This window comes from Magnolia sinica, chromosome 5 (assembly GCF_029962835.1).
Source record: "Magnolia sinica isolate HGM2019 chromosome 5, MsV1, whole genome shotgun sequence".
Classification (NCBI taxonomy): Eukaryota; Viridiplantae; Streptophyta; class Magnoliopsida; order Magnoliales; family Magnoliaceae; genus Magnolia; species Magnolia sinica.
The window spans coordinates 90,276,214-90,293,227 of NC_080577.1; the positions used below are offsets into that span (position 1 = coordinate 90,276,214).

Consider the following 17,014-nt stretch of genomic DNA (forward strand, 5'->3'; position numbering starts at 1 on the left):
TCAACGGTCGGATGGCTTGATCTATGAATGAAGATCATTATCAACGGTTAGATTCATGTTGGAGAATAGATGTAAGGTTATGATAACTAAATTGGTATCATACACATGTTCATACTAAGTTAAACTTCATGGTGATACTTGAGAACTTTCAATACTCAGGTGTTGAAAAGTTCGGGTTGTTACACGGGCTCAGGCCGAGGAGGGTGATACCTCAAGCCAGCGAGCTGATGAGGCCAAGGAGTCAGGTCCTCTGCCTCCTAGGTATTATATGAACAACCTCACAACATGGACGGCCAGGCATGTCCCAGAGGAGTAGATCACCGATATGGTAAACACTCATCTGGTGACTCTTATGGGGGATGTCATCACGTACTGCTACAAGGTAGACTTCTTCCCCTTGGCCATGCATGTCCATTTGTAAACTATTGATGCTTTCTAACATGTTCTTCTTTGTTTCAGCTTGTCCCCACTCTCTTGTCCACCTGCCAAGCAGTGAGGCGAGTAGTTGAAGAGTGCAAACAGGCAGAGGCGGCACTCTAGTACAAAATAGTTGAGGTCGGAGCCTTCCGAGAGGCTTTAGAGAAATATGGGGAGGAGCAGGCTAATCTAAAGATCCGGTTGAATGAGGCTCAACGGAAGGAGCGTTCATAGGTGATGAGGTCATGCCTTTTTGCTTCTAAAAGGGAACGAGTTGAGGCAGTGGCCAAGGCCGCAATGTTAGAGGCCGAGCTGGCAGAGGTGAGGACTACATTCGGTGAGTGGCTCCTCAAATTCATAGCGACATCTCATGGTTTGAGTGATCCCAGTGATGTTTTTCATTGTCTTCTTCTCATACGGTAGACTAACACAGAGAATGCTATGAAATAGGGGATAATGGAGATGCTGAAGTATTGGATAGGATCCATTTCAGGGTTACTCCGCAACCCTAAACAATGGCTATTGATAACTTGATAGGATTGTATTCATTAGTTGATTCTCTCTTTTATATTTTTTAGCTGACCTGATTATTTTTTCTTTTTATATTAATATGGCTTAAATCGATGATGCAGGAGATGAAATGACTCATGATTTTTTGGAAATCAATCTAGGCTAAGATAATCAATTAGTTCTTGTTTACTTTGTATGATGTAAATTTTTTCTAACCCTTTGTAAGTTGAAACTTGAGGCTCTTGCTAACTTGAATTCTCTGTTTTGATGTACTATGTGACTCACTAAAGTTACAAGTCGAGTCGCCGAGTTTTTCAACTATGCTTGAAAGATGCAATACCTACTTCAAGAATGATTGAGTTGAAGAACCAAACATCCTCTCCAAAAGAATTGACATTGACTGTTCTTTAACATATTTGTTCTACTTATTCAAAATATTTGTTAATAACTTAATATGCATTGCTCTTCCAAAGAAAAAAGCATTGCAAAACTCCATTTCAAGTTTTCAACATTGAATGATATGTTTTGTTATCTCTTTTTTTTTTTAGTTGTTGAGTGGTGAGCACAAGATTTTAGGGTGTCAATTCCCTTTCTAAGTTCGATATCATTAATTCCTCGTAAGATATTATGTATTTCTGATCATTATTTATGAATATTGTGGGGTGGGTCAAAAAAAAAAGAGAGAGAAAAAGGAAGATATCTGCCGGCATGGCCAATCACTTTCTAAGTATAATTAGTATGGAGTCTATGGACCATCCATGTTGCAGTATTTATGTTTGGACAATGTGGTTCGCTCTTATTTCTTCTCACCCTTCTGCTGGAAGACCTTTCAGGTATAAAAATATCTAGTTCATACACTACTAGTTCGATACTTATATCTCTTCCATCTCTTTTTATCTACCTCTTTAGTTTATGAAGAAGAAGAAGAAGAAGGTATGTTTTTTTTTAAATTTATTTTATTTTATTTTATTTTAATTTCAAGAATCCAATTACTAGAACTTGAGTGCCGAGTATTGGGTCTGGAATCAACAAGACCCGTTGACTCAGCTTGCTAACTCAGTTGAGAGGCAACTAGACTCACTGAGTTGGCGTGCCAACTTGATCAATAGTCAACATGACTCATCGAGTTGGCTAGATACGATTCCTGAATCATGGTTGTCAAGGGATTGATTTCAGGTCAGGTCCTGTCCTATAGTAACTGTACTTAGGCTAATTGTGTTGTGGTCTTACCGGGTCTTTGTTTTTTTTTTCTTGAAGACCCAAACCAGCAGCTGGTTAGGCTTGGATATCCATCGAGTCTTTAGATATAAGTTTCTAGTTGCATTGAATTTTTTTTCTACTTGTATCATTGAATTCTGAATTCATCTGAGACATATTAGCAATAAATGCTCCTTGTTCTCGTCGCTTGCATGTTGTTATGAAGGTTGCATCTTTTTTTTTTTTCTGTTTACAAGAAAGCTGAAGATATGAACTACCACTCGGTGGGCTTACATGTTCTTGCAGATTCTATTAGAAGGTTTTATATGTTCTTTGCTTTAGAAAAATAAAAGATAGTATCTTTTTTTTTCTTACATTCTGTTTTATATTACTTCTTTTTCTCTTGAATTTTGTAGTTGAAAGATCCATTGGCAGTTACATTTTGTCAATTGTTTTACAGTGCAGGTTTGATCCTTGCATCATGGTTTCTTTCCCTTAGCTAAAATCTCAATTTAATTTCCCTTTGCATTTAATAATGCAAGAAAGGTTTTCCCCCTTTGGGTGGGAAAATCTATCTTTAGTCTAATAGAGGAGCAATCATTCCCTATTTCTGTATTTAAAACTCAATCGGCCGCATTGGTGCGTGTTAATCTGTGGACTGTGACAACTCCTTTTGATTAAGCTGCCCAATTGCCTAAAAGACCTTTCAATTGCAGGCCGTATGAATATCAATAGTAGAGATAGTTTAATTCACGCAAGGCATCACTTAGGGCATAACTAGGGAGCTTGGACTGTCCTAATTTGACCTAAACATGTTTCGCCCATCTAGCCATTGAAAGCTTTGTTATATTGTTTCAACTTTACAATTAATGGATTATTTTTTAATTCATTGATTTTATCAATGGAATGCTACTTTTATACCTTTTATCCTTATGTGTGCGGGATTTGATCAATTGTGTCTAAATTTAAGCCCACAAGCGCAAAAGCCTTTTAATGCCAACTAAGAGAGGACCACATAGAGGATTTTTTATTTTTTTTTGTCTTTAATGCATTCAAGACCATTTTCAACTTATTGTTGTAAATATTATATTTTTTAAAATTGTGAAGTAATATATTTTTGGTTTAATATTCAGTTTTAATTTTATTGTAATATTTTTTTAAGTTTCAAATATTTTTTTTTTTAAAAAAAATACAAGTTCCAATTGAAATATATATAAAAAATTTACTGGCCTGTGCTGCAGATTGCACAACTTTTAATTGTGGCCTCTCAAATCTTTATAGCCCTTTGAAAAACTTTTACCAGCACTTTTATAGACTTTTATTGGTGCTTTTCCATGATTAAATGTGGCTAAAAATGATGCTTTGAGATACTTTTACAAGCACTTGGATAGACTTTTGCAGGCATTTTTTCGACTTTTGCTGGCGCTTTTTCAATAATTACCGATGGTCAACAGAATGCGCCAGTAAAAGTAGAATGTGCGCCGGAAAAGGCTACTCAATTACGGCAATCGAAAAAAGTGCTGGTAAATAATGATTAGCACCAAAAAAATCTTTACCGACACACCCTTTGCCAGCGCTTTTGAACAGCGGTAAAGGTCTTTTTTGTTGTAGTGCATTTTAAATAAAACAACCTATAATCTCAAACAAATTGTAATTCATACAACGTAAGTGGGAGAATATTATTATTCATTTGTACATGAACTACACAAATTACTAATTTAACAAAAATAAAGATTGATCAAGCTGTTAATTTAACAAATACCGGCAGGCAACACTAGTGGGCTCACTTTAGTGTGATCATTCAACATCTGGTATGGATGAAAAACGAGGTGTATTTACATATTATCATTTTTGTCAACAAATGAGGGCAATGCAAGGTTAAAAAACTATGTATTAGTAGTTAACCCCTAAGCTAGAGGCTAAAACTCTACTTTATATATATATATATATATATATATATATATATATATATATATATATATATATATATATATATTCATTATTATTATGTATTTAAGGAATTATTCCGATAAGACTAAATACTTTTTCAATGCAAAGTAGAGTTGTTGATGCAAAAATCTGGACGTCCTCCTTAGACCGCTTGGTACCTATAAGAGAAGACAAAGATGGAGACTCTGGCTGCAGCAGGGGACCCTCCGATGCCAAAGTTAGATAGGCAAACTAGCTCTAGTCGAACATAGGGTTTTAGGGTGGAGAGTTATGCGTGCATGATATCAGCAATAAACGGGGGCTCAGTTTCTTCTAGCATTGCCTCTACTGAGGTCAGAGCGTGTGTGCGGTAAGCATGTCGTATGTCGTCAATCTAGCCCCACAGTTCATTGAGCTCGGCCTCCCAAGGATCTTTGTTTTCGGCTATCGCCTTGACCTCGAGAGCTTTGTCACATCTCTTCTTTTTTAATTCGTGGCGTAAGTCGGAGGCAGCCAAAGCAGCATTGCCTGAAGCGTGAGAGGGTGTTAGCCTTGGTGTCTCACCAACCTGTTTGTTCCCCCGGGAGCTGACGAGTGCTCAAGATGGTGTAGAGATTTTTGTGGATGCTCGAGCGACAACTAAGCGTGTACACAAACCGAGCTAGCTTGGTTAGCTTGCTCAACTCGACTCGAAAAAGCTCGAATCAACTCAACTCGAACCTGAGTTCGAACCGAGTCGAGTTGATTTTTGGAGCTCGAAAGCGAGTTCAAGCTTGCCCCAACTCAACTTAACTTGGATCAAATCCAGCTCGAACTCAGCTCGACTCAACTCAGTGCAGGGGTATATATACCCTTTTAAAAAAAAACCCTACTGCTCTAACCCATTTCCCTTGCTCACACGACTAGCGCCCCTAAACCCTAACCTATTTCCCTTGCTGCCCAGCCCCCCTAATCTCTGCTCCTCCTCCTTTTCCTCCCTCTCTCTCTCTCTCTCTAGTCTCTCCCTCTTGTTCGACTCGCCCTGTCCGGCACGCCCCTAATCTTCTTTTCGAGTTTTGATTTTCTAGACAATGGATGGAGAGAGAGAGAGAGAGAGAGAGAGAGAGACCTGCTAGAAATGAAGGGGATTTCTCCATATGAGATTTACAGATGGAAGGAACTAAGCTCAGCTAGAAGATTTTGACCCTAATTGACTTTCCGCTTGCAGATCTTGTTCTTCTCGATGATCTTCGCAGCATCAGGTAGAAGATTCTGCTCTGAAACGCTCGTGCAAGGAACCAAGCTCTCCAAGATCAAGAGGTTTGTGCCTTTCTTGTTGTACTGGAAATCGATGGATTTTGAAGGTGCAGTCCAAGTGTTTGTGGAAATGCCTCAATGGCGAACTCGGCTCGATCTTGGCTTGAACTCGGCCAGAGCTGCTGACCGAACCAAGCTAAGCTGGCCAGTCAGGCTCAAGGACCGAGCCGAGCCGTGTTCGCGCTGAGGTCAGCCAGTGGCCGAGCCAAGTCGAGCTAAGGCCAGCTTGACTCGGTTCGACTCGATGTACATCCTAGCGACAACTTCCCCAACCCCTTCATTAGGGGGAGGGATTTGTCGTTCCAGCAACCGCCTTATTTGATCGAGATTGCTAGTCAAGGCTTCGACTCGATGCACAAGAGAGACAAATAGACCACCCCGATTCCGGGACTGCTATGTCTGGCCTACGGGCGCGGAATTGACCTGAAGTTGGGAAGATGAGTCTCGATGATCTACAAACTGTTCTGGTGGCGCAGGGCTGAGCACAACAGCAGTGGTCTGGACTTTCTTTCTCTCTTTCGCCATTGTCAAACCCTTGTAGGTGATGAGAACTTCTTTTGATGTTGTTCCCACAGATGGCGCCAAACTGTTGATGCAAAAAACTGGACGTCTTCCTTAGACCGCTTGGTACTTGTAAGAGAAGATAAAGATGAAGACCCTGACTGCAGCAGGGGACCCTCCGATGCCAAAGTCAGATAGTCTAGCTAGGTCTAGTCGAACATAGGGTTTTAGGTTGAAAAGTTATGCGTACCTTTTACCATTAGAGATGCTCCTATTTATAGTTAAGGAGAGGCGGTGACGTAGAAGATATCTCCCTATTTAGTAGAGACGTATTGTAGAGGGATTCAGATTCCAAACGCGTGGTGGAATCTCCCGAAATCCTTGGCGAAGATCTCGGGTGGATCTTTCTTAAATAAAATCTTTTTATTCGGAATCAGCAAAGATGTACAGTAGGAGGCCAAGGCCGATGTGGTCTTGGTCAACTTGACCTGGGGGTAGTATGCCGACCTGGGGTTATACCGACTTGACTCATTTGGCGAGTAGTAGTTGAGTTCCTTTTGGCGTCGAGCAGATCAATGGGTTTTCAGACCTGCTCTCGAGGACTAACGAGATGCCGAGTTTAACCTCATTTCATACTCTGTCTGGGGCTAGAGGTTGAGTCTATAATTGTATCTGTCGTTGACCGACTTGACGAAGTGCACAACGTTCCGACCTGACCTTATCTTATTGGTCGATCCATTTTTCCCGTAACAAGAGTTGTTGACTTGATTAGACTTTTAGAGTAATGATTTAGTAAGCTAAAGGCTAGTTTGTTTCAATAATTACCATAATACTATAAAGAAAACGTGATTACAAATTACTTTATTCTGTATCCTCACATTGTCTTCATTTGATTAGCTAATGCCATGAAAATATACAATAATTACACAACAATGCTAAGAAAATAAGTGTAATGATTAGGGGTGTACATGAACCGAGTTAGCTCAGTTAGCTCACTCGACTCGGTTCGAAGCTGAGTTCGAGCCAAGTCAAGCCGATTTTTTGAGATCGGAAAAATTTCGAACCGAGTTCAAGTTTGCCTGAGCTCAACTCAACTCGGATCGAACCCCAACTCGAATTGAACTCGGATCGAAGTAGTTCGATGACTCGATATTGATGTTGCTCACCAAGTGTTTGATGAAATGACTCAACGGAGTGCCGGCTAGTGGCAAGGAAGGTATGTATATGAAACGAATACAAATTTTCTTTGATTTTGATGTTGCCTATAAACTGTTTGATGAAATACTTGTAAACGGTTTCTGCTGTTCACTGCTTATGTTTATGAAAAATGTAGTAGAGGCTCAATTTTGACTCAAATTCGGTTCGAATTGGCCTGAGCTACTGACCAAATCGAGCCGAGCTGGCCCGTCAGGCTCGAGGACCCAGACAACCTGAGATCGAGCTGAGGTTAGCTATTGGCCGAGCCGAGTTGAGTTGAGGCCATCTAGACTCGGTTAGACTCGGTGTACACCCCTAGTAACGATTAGAAGTTCCATTACCTCTCTCCTAACAACATATTGCATTCGATCAATGATTCCCATGTTTAATTTATTAATGGCAAAATCATCACGATCACGTATTTCCTTTTAAGTACATGAGAATCTTTCAATCCACGTATTTCTATTTTAACTTGGTTTGCATCCGCATCGCATATTCCGGACCTTCCATTACCTCCAGTTTAATCATCATGGCCTACCTTGAAATTTTCGTATTGATTAGATGATCCAAACCTTCAGGTTAGTGCCATGAAAGGTGGATGCAGAAGAGTATTCGCGGCAGATAGTCTCGGTGATGGCTTATAACCATCTCATGATTGTGGGTTTTGTTTAGTAGGAAACAAGTGGACCCTACCCAATGAACGGCTGAGATATGTGATGTGAAAGCCCACCCGCTCAAATGCAACTATGCGCGTGGAAAGGTTCAACAGTGACTAAGAACGACTAAGACAGTTCAACTCATGTTCTCGTCCATGCACTCGATGTTCAAGTACGTGACCATGGACTTAGTATCCATCATTGAGATGGGCCCACATGTATCTAGAATTGAATGATAACCCAAAATCGCTTTTGGGGTTAGGATTGCTCCATCAGAGCATCTTACAGGCTATCTCATCACCAGCTTAGTGGGTCCCACCCATTGAACGAGGACAGGTACACCCCACCTTTATTGATGGAAGCAGAAGAACAACGGGAAGCGGATTGGCTGGTGTACCACACACCAGTGTAGGTACGTCAGTCAGCAAGTACCGTGGGTCTCATCATAAGGTATGTGTTATATCCAAAGTGTCTGTCCATTCTTCTAAGTGGTCTTAAATCTTGAGACTAAAAATAAGATGGATTTATCAATCAAGTCAACCACACTGAGAAATATAGTAGGAGATTGGACGTCTGTCATTGAAACCTTTTTTGGGTTCACAGATATTTCAATATGAAATCTGTTTTTCCTCCTTATCTTGATCATTTTAAAGTTATGGATGGACTGGATGAAAAATAAACATTATGGTAGGCCCTGCAAAATTTTTAACGGTAAAAATCATTATCTTAGCTGCTATTTGTGGTCTGTTCAAGTTAATAATGGTTGCATATGATTCAATTTTTGTACGGTACACTAAAATGATCTATAAAAATAGATAAACAGTGTGATGTAATAAATTCATCATTGTGAGGCGGATGTAACTATGATATCTTTTGAACCGTTCGTACAACTCGGAGCTGGAGGAGCGGCAGCGCTCGTCCTGCACGACAGGTACCCACGCCAGTTAACCGGGCATGGGAGTTATTCGTCCGGACGCGGATTGCGTCCTACCCTCGCCATCTCCAGCTGGGATCGGACAGGGGCTTTGAGTAGTCACCATGATGTACAGGTCTTATCTATAACGTCCATTCATTTTTTTCCTATCATTTTAGGAAATAATCTCAAAAATGAAATATATACAAAGCTTGAGTGGACCACACCACAAGAAGCACGGGTGATAATAATTCTCACTATTGAAACTTTTCTAGCGCTATGATGTTTATTTTCCATCAAACCTATTCATAGAGTTATATGGACCTGGATGAAGATATAAAATAAAATAAAAATAAAAATCAGCTCCATTTAAAACTTCTGTAGCCCCCAAGAAGTTTTCAACGGTAAGAGTTTAATCCCCATTGTGTAGTCCACGTCTGTCTTGGATTCGCATCATTTTTGGACCTGTATCCTAAAATGATACGAACTAATGGATGAACGGTGTGGATAAGAACCATACACCACTGTGGCCACTCAAAGATCCTGCCCATTCCCAGCTGGAGACGGGCGGGCGTAGAACGCAGTCCGCGTCCTATTAATCGGGCATCAAGAGTCCGACTGTACGATTCCTTCAATCCAAACCATCCACTGAGGACGCGGATTGCATCCTACCCCCAGGTCTCTATGTGGCAACCGGGATGTAAGTATTTTTATCCAAGCCGTTAATCACTTTTCTCAGATTATTTTAAGGTATGATCTAAACATTGAGCAAGGTACAGGGCTTAGTGGACCATTAAGTGAGGATTTAATGTCCACCGTTAAAAACTTCTCGGGGCCTGGAGAAGTTTCGTATCAAGCTAATATTTGTTTTTTCACTTCATCCACGTCTACATGACATTATTATTAATAGGTCTACATGACATTATTATTAATAGGTATATAAAAAAGCATCACCGTGGCCTTAGAAAGGTTTCAACAGTGAGTGTCATTATCACTGCAGCTTCCTCCGGTGTGGTCCACTGGAGTGGTAGCCCTGCTTCAATTTTACATGCATAACTTAAAATGATACGAAGAAAGCGATGAAGGGCATGGATAAGATACTTACATCATGGTGAACTCACATAGCCCCGCCCTGACGGATTGGTGCAATCCACGTCCCATGTAGACATGAATGAAGCGAAAAAATAGATATCAGCTTGATCCGAAACTTCTCCAGCTCCCAAGGAGTTTTTAATGGTGGACATTAAATCCTCACTTTGTAGTCCACTTAAGCCCTGTACCTTGCTTGGTGTTTGGATCATACCTTAAAATAATCTGAGAAAGGTGATCAACGGCTTGGATAAAAATACTTACATCACAGTGGGCTCCATAGAGACCTGCCCGGTTTACCGTCCGTCGGGGGTAGGACGCAATCCTCGTCCGTCTACATTACCTTATTAGCAGGTTGGATGATAAAGAAAACATCAAGGTGACCTTAGAAAAATTTCAACAGTGATTGTCATTATCACTGCAGCTTCTTCAGGTGTGGTCTACTGGAGCTGTGGACCTGCTTCAATTTTACATAAATAACTTAAAATGATATGAGGAAAGCGATAAACGGTGCGGATAAAACACTTATATCACGGTGGACCCATGGAGCCCTGCCTGGACGGATTACCGTCCCGGGGGTAGGACGCAATCTGCGTCCGAATTCAGTTCCCTGCAGCACACGCATGCGAGATTCAAGCCGTTCATAGGTAGATCTCATTGGGAGCATGATGTAGGTAAGAAAACCCCACTCTGTTCTCATCATCTGGTAGCACACGAGTGTCCCTTGAGCACTCTGTTAGTCTCTTATATGGTGGCCAGCGTGAAAAGTGTACCATTTCTTTTAATGGGCCAACGGAATGTTTATGATGAATGGCCTGGATCTCTAACACGTGTTCATTCCAGCTATATTACATATGAGAGATATCCGAATTCCATGTGTTTGGAGCATTCCTGAAAAATATCCAAGATTGAAAGATCCCAACCAAAATCAGGACCTTTTTTCATTTAAATGCGAACTGTTGATGGATTCTCTTCTTTGTCGTATGTAATTGATCTATATGTTGGATGAGACTTATCCCAAATGGTCTGAATTACCAAACCATGGGCCCCACCAACCCGTTTACAGTGCTAGGATGTGGGCCACATATCAGACAATTCCTCCATACTTACGGGATCATAGCCATTGGCTCTCGGGTCATGTTCTACATATGGCTGCCTCAAAAATCATAGATGATGGCTGAGTCCAAAATCTCAATGTTGAAAGATCGTAGAAGTCAGTTGCCCAAATAGTAAGGGTTAAATAGACGGTCTATATTCAGAGAAAAAGAGCAACAGTGATCGATGGATTCCGATGCGAGAGTTTTGTTGTAACCCATCTATGATAAGGTCCATCATATAAACGGTTTGGATCATTAAAACATGACCCACATTCAATCATCTAACGGCTATAGTCCCAACGTTTCCCATACAAATCTGCCGTGGTAACTGGTGGTACCGCACCATCTTTCTCTTGCTAAGATGCCATTTCTCCAGGACATCAGTGGCATGGAAACGGTAGGCCCCACTATAAATACCACCTCTCTCATAAGTCACGCCGAGCTGATAACCAGGTGGACCTTTCTTGGATGTAGGTTCAGACCGTCGGTTACCAATTTATTCAGATGGTGTGGACCACCTGATGATATAAACAGCCTGATTTTTGTCTCAGGTGATCAAAATGGTGGGACCTACCGTCTAGGTAGTACTTATGTTGTAAGAAATGTGCATGTTGTTGGAAAAGATGACTCAATACGGCAAGTTATGGTACCTTGACTGGATGTGCTTTCTTCGTGGTAGGAACCTATATGGATTGGAAATAAGAAATTACAGGCTTGAATTCACTTTTTCACTTTCTAGATGATGAAAATGCATATCGGCTCATTGGCTATTTATTTATTCATTTTAATCGAATAACTGTAAATAATATAGTGATCTTTCTAATTTTATGTTTACCAACGACTATATTAACATTTTGCATTAATTCTAAAGTATTTTTTCATGTGTGGTCCATCCACAATGAGTTTTGCCTTCAAACTTGGGCCAATAACATAAAATTAAAACCCCTGCATGTGGATTTGATGAACTTGTTTCGAGACAACCTACTGGACCCCACATAAGGTGTAAATGGGTTCAAAACGTGTGGCTCTTCCGCATGATGGACATTTGACGGTTTCGTTGTTTTTTTTTCCACAGGAGAGGAGGATAATACTTTTTGGCTCCTTTCTTTCTGCCTTTCTCCTTCCTTCTTTGGTTTTTTATTAATTTTGTAATAGAATAATGTTATAACGCATAAATTTTATAATGGAAGAATGTTGTAGTTGATGAATATGATGAACGTTTAAATTAATGAGTTTTTTTTATAAAAGAATGATAAGATGGAAGTTTGTTATAATAGACGAATGTTGTATTGTTGATCATTAATATTTCCTGTGGATTGCCCATATTCACTGTAGATCGTTGATGTTTTTATTGTAGATTGCCGATATTCAATGTAAATTATCGATATTCACTATAAATCGTTAATATTTAGTGTAGATTGCCAATATTTACCATGAATTACTAATATTCACTGTGGATAGTAGATATTTCCACTAAATCGTAGATATTTATTATGGTATACCAGTTTAACGAAAATAATCATAACTTCCTCGTTACATATCTGATTTGGATGATCTTGTGCTCCTTGGAAAGATAATTTGATAAAATTTTAAATGACTTTAAAATAATATTAATTTAACATAATTTTTTTCCCTAAAAGTGGGCCCAAATTCCATCTTCACTATAGGATCACTAATATTCACTATGGGGTATCGGTCTGATGAAAACGATCATAACTTCCTTATTACATGTTCGATTTAAGTGATCTTATGCTCATTGGGAAGGTAATTTGATTAAATTTCAAATGGATTTTGAATTGTCTCATTTTGATATCATTTTATTGCCCAATAGTAGGCTCAAAGTTCATCATTTACCATCGGGTATCGGTCTGACAAAAATAACTATAATTCTTTCGTTACATGTTCAATTTAGGTGATTTTATACTCGTTGGAAAGGTAATTTGATAAATTTTCAAATGGATTTAGAATCATATCATTTAAAAATCATTTGATTGCCTAAGAGTCAGTCCAAATTTCATCATTTATTGTAGGCAAAATTAGACATGTAGCGAGGGAATTATGACCGTTTGAAAGTTCATCAAATTACATTTCCAATCAAATAGTGTTCAACTGATGTGATTACAAATCCATTTGAAATTTTATTAAATTACCCTTACAACGAGTACAATATCATTCAAATTGGACATGTACTGAGGGAGTTATAATCGTTTTTGTCAGATCAATACTCTACAATGAATTATGAACATTGGGCACACTTTTAGACAAACAAATGGTGTTGAAATGAGATTATTCTAAATCTACATGAAATTCCATCAAATTACCTTCCAATAAGCATAAGATCAACCAAATCGGGCATATAACGAGAGAGTTATGGCCGTTTTCGTCGAACAAGTACCTTATAGTGAATATTAGCCATGCCACAATGAATGATAAACTTTGGGCCCATTTTTGGACAATTAAATGCTGTCAAAATAAGATGATTCAAAATCCATTCAAAATTTTATCGAAGCACCTTTCCAATGAGCATAAAATCACTAAAACCAAACATATAACAAGGGAGTTATGACCGTTTTCATGAAATTGGTATCCTATAGTAAATATATGTAATCCACAGTGAAAATATTAGTGATTTATAGTGAATATTGATGATCTACACTAAATATTAGCGATACATAGTGAATATCGATAATTTATATCGAATATGAATGATCCACAATGAAAATATCGGCGATTCACAATGAATATGGGTGATCCACGATAAATATCAATGATTCATTGTACAACATTCATCCATTACATCATACTTTCATCTTGGCATTCTTCCATTATAAATATCCATCCATTCCAATTTTCATTACGTTTATTCATTGTAACATTCTTTTATTACAAAATTCATGTATTACAATATTATTTTGTTATAAAATTAATCAATTACAACATCATTTCATTATAAATATTCACCAATTGCAGTATTCTTCCACCTCTTTTTCATTTTCTCAAACTCTCACCATTTATATCAATTTTTTTTTAAAATAATCTAAAAAATAACTATAAAATAAATCAATGAACGAAGAATGAAGAAAAATGGAGTGCAAAAAACCATCCCCCACTCCTGTGAAAAAACTAAGGAAGAAGGAAACGACCAAATGACACTTATGCAAAATGGCCATATGTTTTGAACCCATTCACATTTTTTTGTGGGGTTCATTGGGTTATCTTGAAACAAATCCATCCCATCCACATGTAAAGGTTTTAATTTCATGTTGTCAACTCCAAATTTAAGAGAAAAACTTACCATAAATGAACCATTAAGGAGAAAATAGTTTATAATTAATGCAAAATGTTAATGTAATTATATACATAGAGAGCTTCGAAAATGAAACTAGAAAAACCTTTGTCGGTTCATGGCTATTTGATTAAAATAAATTAATTAAATTGGCCAAGGAATGGGCTGGATTTTAGTTTTGGATGGGCCAATGCGGTATGTGAGCATTAAGTAATTTTGCCATCCAAAGGGTGAAAAAGTACGTTAAGGATTACAATTTTTATTTTTAGTTTGTACGGACCACTGCCACAACCATGTCACCTTGTGGGGTCACCAGGACCAAAAACCCGTTGTCCTACGGCAGTGGTAGCATATTCCAAAGCTTCGTTCAAACAAGCAAAGCATATTCATTTCAACGCTAACCCGCCAATACAGAGAGCTAAAGAGAGGAGAAAGAAAGACCGTTAGTTGCACGTAAAAACCCCATTCTGCCCTAAAATTTCCAGAAAAACCCTCCACCGAAATCGAAGCAGATCGTTATAGATATTAGAAACAGTCTTCTTCTTCTTCACATTCCTCTCTCTCTGCTGTATTGTCTTCTCTTCTTCGATCTTTAAAGAAAGGGACTGAAATTCAAAGAGAAAAAGCTCGATCGATCGTTAGGTAGGCCGGAGGATGGATGGCGTTACAGCTTCTTCTTCATCATCATCAATGGACAGCCACGTGGCGAGCTCTGCTTCGTCTTCCATATTCCGGAATTACCCTCTCTTCTCAGCTCTTTCCGCTTTTATCCTCGCTCAAGGCATCAAGTTCTTTACTACTTGGTATCTCTCTCTCTCTCTCTCTATGCCTTCTGTAATTTTCGATTCTTTCATTTGAGTAGAAACCAGATCTGGAATTGTTTTATGAGGTACTACATGGACCGTTAATATGATGGGCCTCACTGTGATGACCGCACACCAACGATCTCGACGGAGATCTTGTTTGTTTTAGTTCCAAATAGAAAATCACTTTAATTCATGCATTGTACTTCATCATCTGATATTGCAATGGTGTTTTTGTTCAGCCTAGTGATCGTGCAGGTGGGCCCACCTTTTCATGATCGAAATTGTTAGCTGGAGGGCCCCATTACAGATGAGTTGTGCCAGAAAATTCTCTTTCTGGGTGATCGTTCACATCCAATTTCGTCCCTGCAAATGGATGGTCTGGGCAACATTCAGCATTAATTGGGGAAGAAAAGCCAACGGTTGTGGGGCTATGATTCGCCGGACAAGGGGGGTTTTTGGGTACTACCCATTTATTTTGAGGTCCACCAAATAAATAATAATCTGGATCACATAGAGGTTACTAGGGACAAGGGAAGTGGAAAAGTGAGGTACTTGGATGGGCCTCTTATTTATAAGTATCATATAAAAAGATCAAACTGCCTTGCTTAACCAGGGGTAAATTAGTAATGGGAAAAATAGCTAAGAAAAATACATGAAAAAAAGCACTTTTCTTTCCTGACACTCCCCCAAAATTGGTGCTTGGAAGTGCCTTGGTGGACCTCTCTGCAAATTGATCCTTGTACCGAAAAGAGTGGATGTCTATTGCGTAGTAATCTTCTCATGTATAAAAAGTGGCAGTTTACTTCTGCGTTTGGTGTGTTCATTATAGACTAGATTGAAAGAAATATAGATCATAGCTTGATTATCACATCCCACCTTCTCTAGAAGTGAACAACGGAAACCTAATTCCGTCATCAGTTTCTTTTGCCAGATTATGCACAATATCCCGAAATCTACTTTAGCACTGGAGCTTGCAACAACAAACTATTTCTTGCTCTTCCACATAACAAGAGTATCTCCTAGATATGTACATAGCCAAAAGTGGATAAATGATCTCTAGAACTTGCTCAATCAACATCTGAATACCCCCACATAATGCAAATGAATATTCTAGGAGTACTAAAGACTGCATGAGCCACGCTACGCACTTCACACTTGGTAACTCTTGCACAGACAACGACGTGGGTGGAACTTTCCACACTACGTACCTCGTGCTAAGTAACTCTTGCACCGAGAGCGACGTGGGTGGAACTTTCGTGAGATCCACCCTGTCCATTAGGTATGCTTCATCATGCTTACCTTGGGACGCAAAAATCATGCCCATCTAGAGCTTGAGTAGGCCACACCTGAGGAGAAAGTTGGGACAGGACGCCCACCATTGGTTTTGTGTAGGGCCTATTGTGCTGTTTATAGCCATCCAATCCATTCATTTGATGTTCTTCATTAGGATGAAAGAATTACCCAAAAATTACAGTATTCCAAAACTTAGGTACGCCATATCACGTGAATTTGAAGGTTTTTAGGTATATGGGGTGGCCCACCTGAGTGTTGAATCAGTTTGTTTTTTGGATCAAGGATAAACAAGGGGTGATGCACTTAATGTACTTGATGGATTTCACGCATGTTAAGTTGTTTCCCCCAAGTTAGAGCAGTGTTCAAAGTATTGGTATTGTTACAAGTTTCGATGGTTGGGGATACAGAAGCAATATCAATATCGCCGATAATATCATTGATGGCCAGAAATGCGGGGAAACAATATAATTTTTTAGTGAAACTTCAAGAGATGCTAAAATACACATCTTTGCATATTTAGGAATTAAAAAAATTACAAAAAGAATGTATACATAATAAGTTCCCATTGAATGGGGGCTTAGAAACATGTGCTGTCGTAAGAAATTAGTCCAACCAACCTATCTATCCATCCAACTATCCAACCTTCCATCCAAACATCCATTGATATTTCAAAATATTGACAACACACGATATTTCACCAAGAAATAGTCAACAACCAGATAGGAAATGAAAGATTGTGGTCTCGATATCACCCATGTTGCGATAATGATAATATCACAATATTATCGTCGACAAATTAAACACTGTATACAACTATGCGCCTGTAA

The 17,014-nt window shown here is 39.0% G+C and overlaps 1 protein-coding gene across 1 annotated transcript in view; it reads left to right on the forward strand.

Moving 5' to 3' along the window:
* The first annotated feature begins 14,460 nt into the window (after positions 1-14,460).
* LOC131246280 (uncharacterized) overlaps positions 14,461-17,014 on the forward strand; it is a 59,891-nt gene continuing 57,337 nt past the window's right edge. Inside the window, exon 1 of the mRNA XM_058246229.1 lies at positions 14,461-14,891. Coding sequence (XP_058102212.1) covers positions 14,743-14,891 — 149 coding nt within the window. The 5' untranslated portion in view covers positions 14,461-14,742. The remainder of the gene's footprint in view (positions 14,892-17,014) is intronic.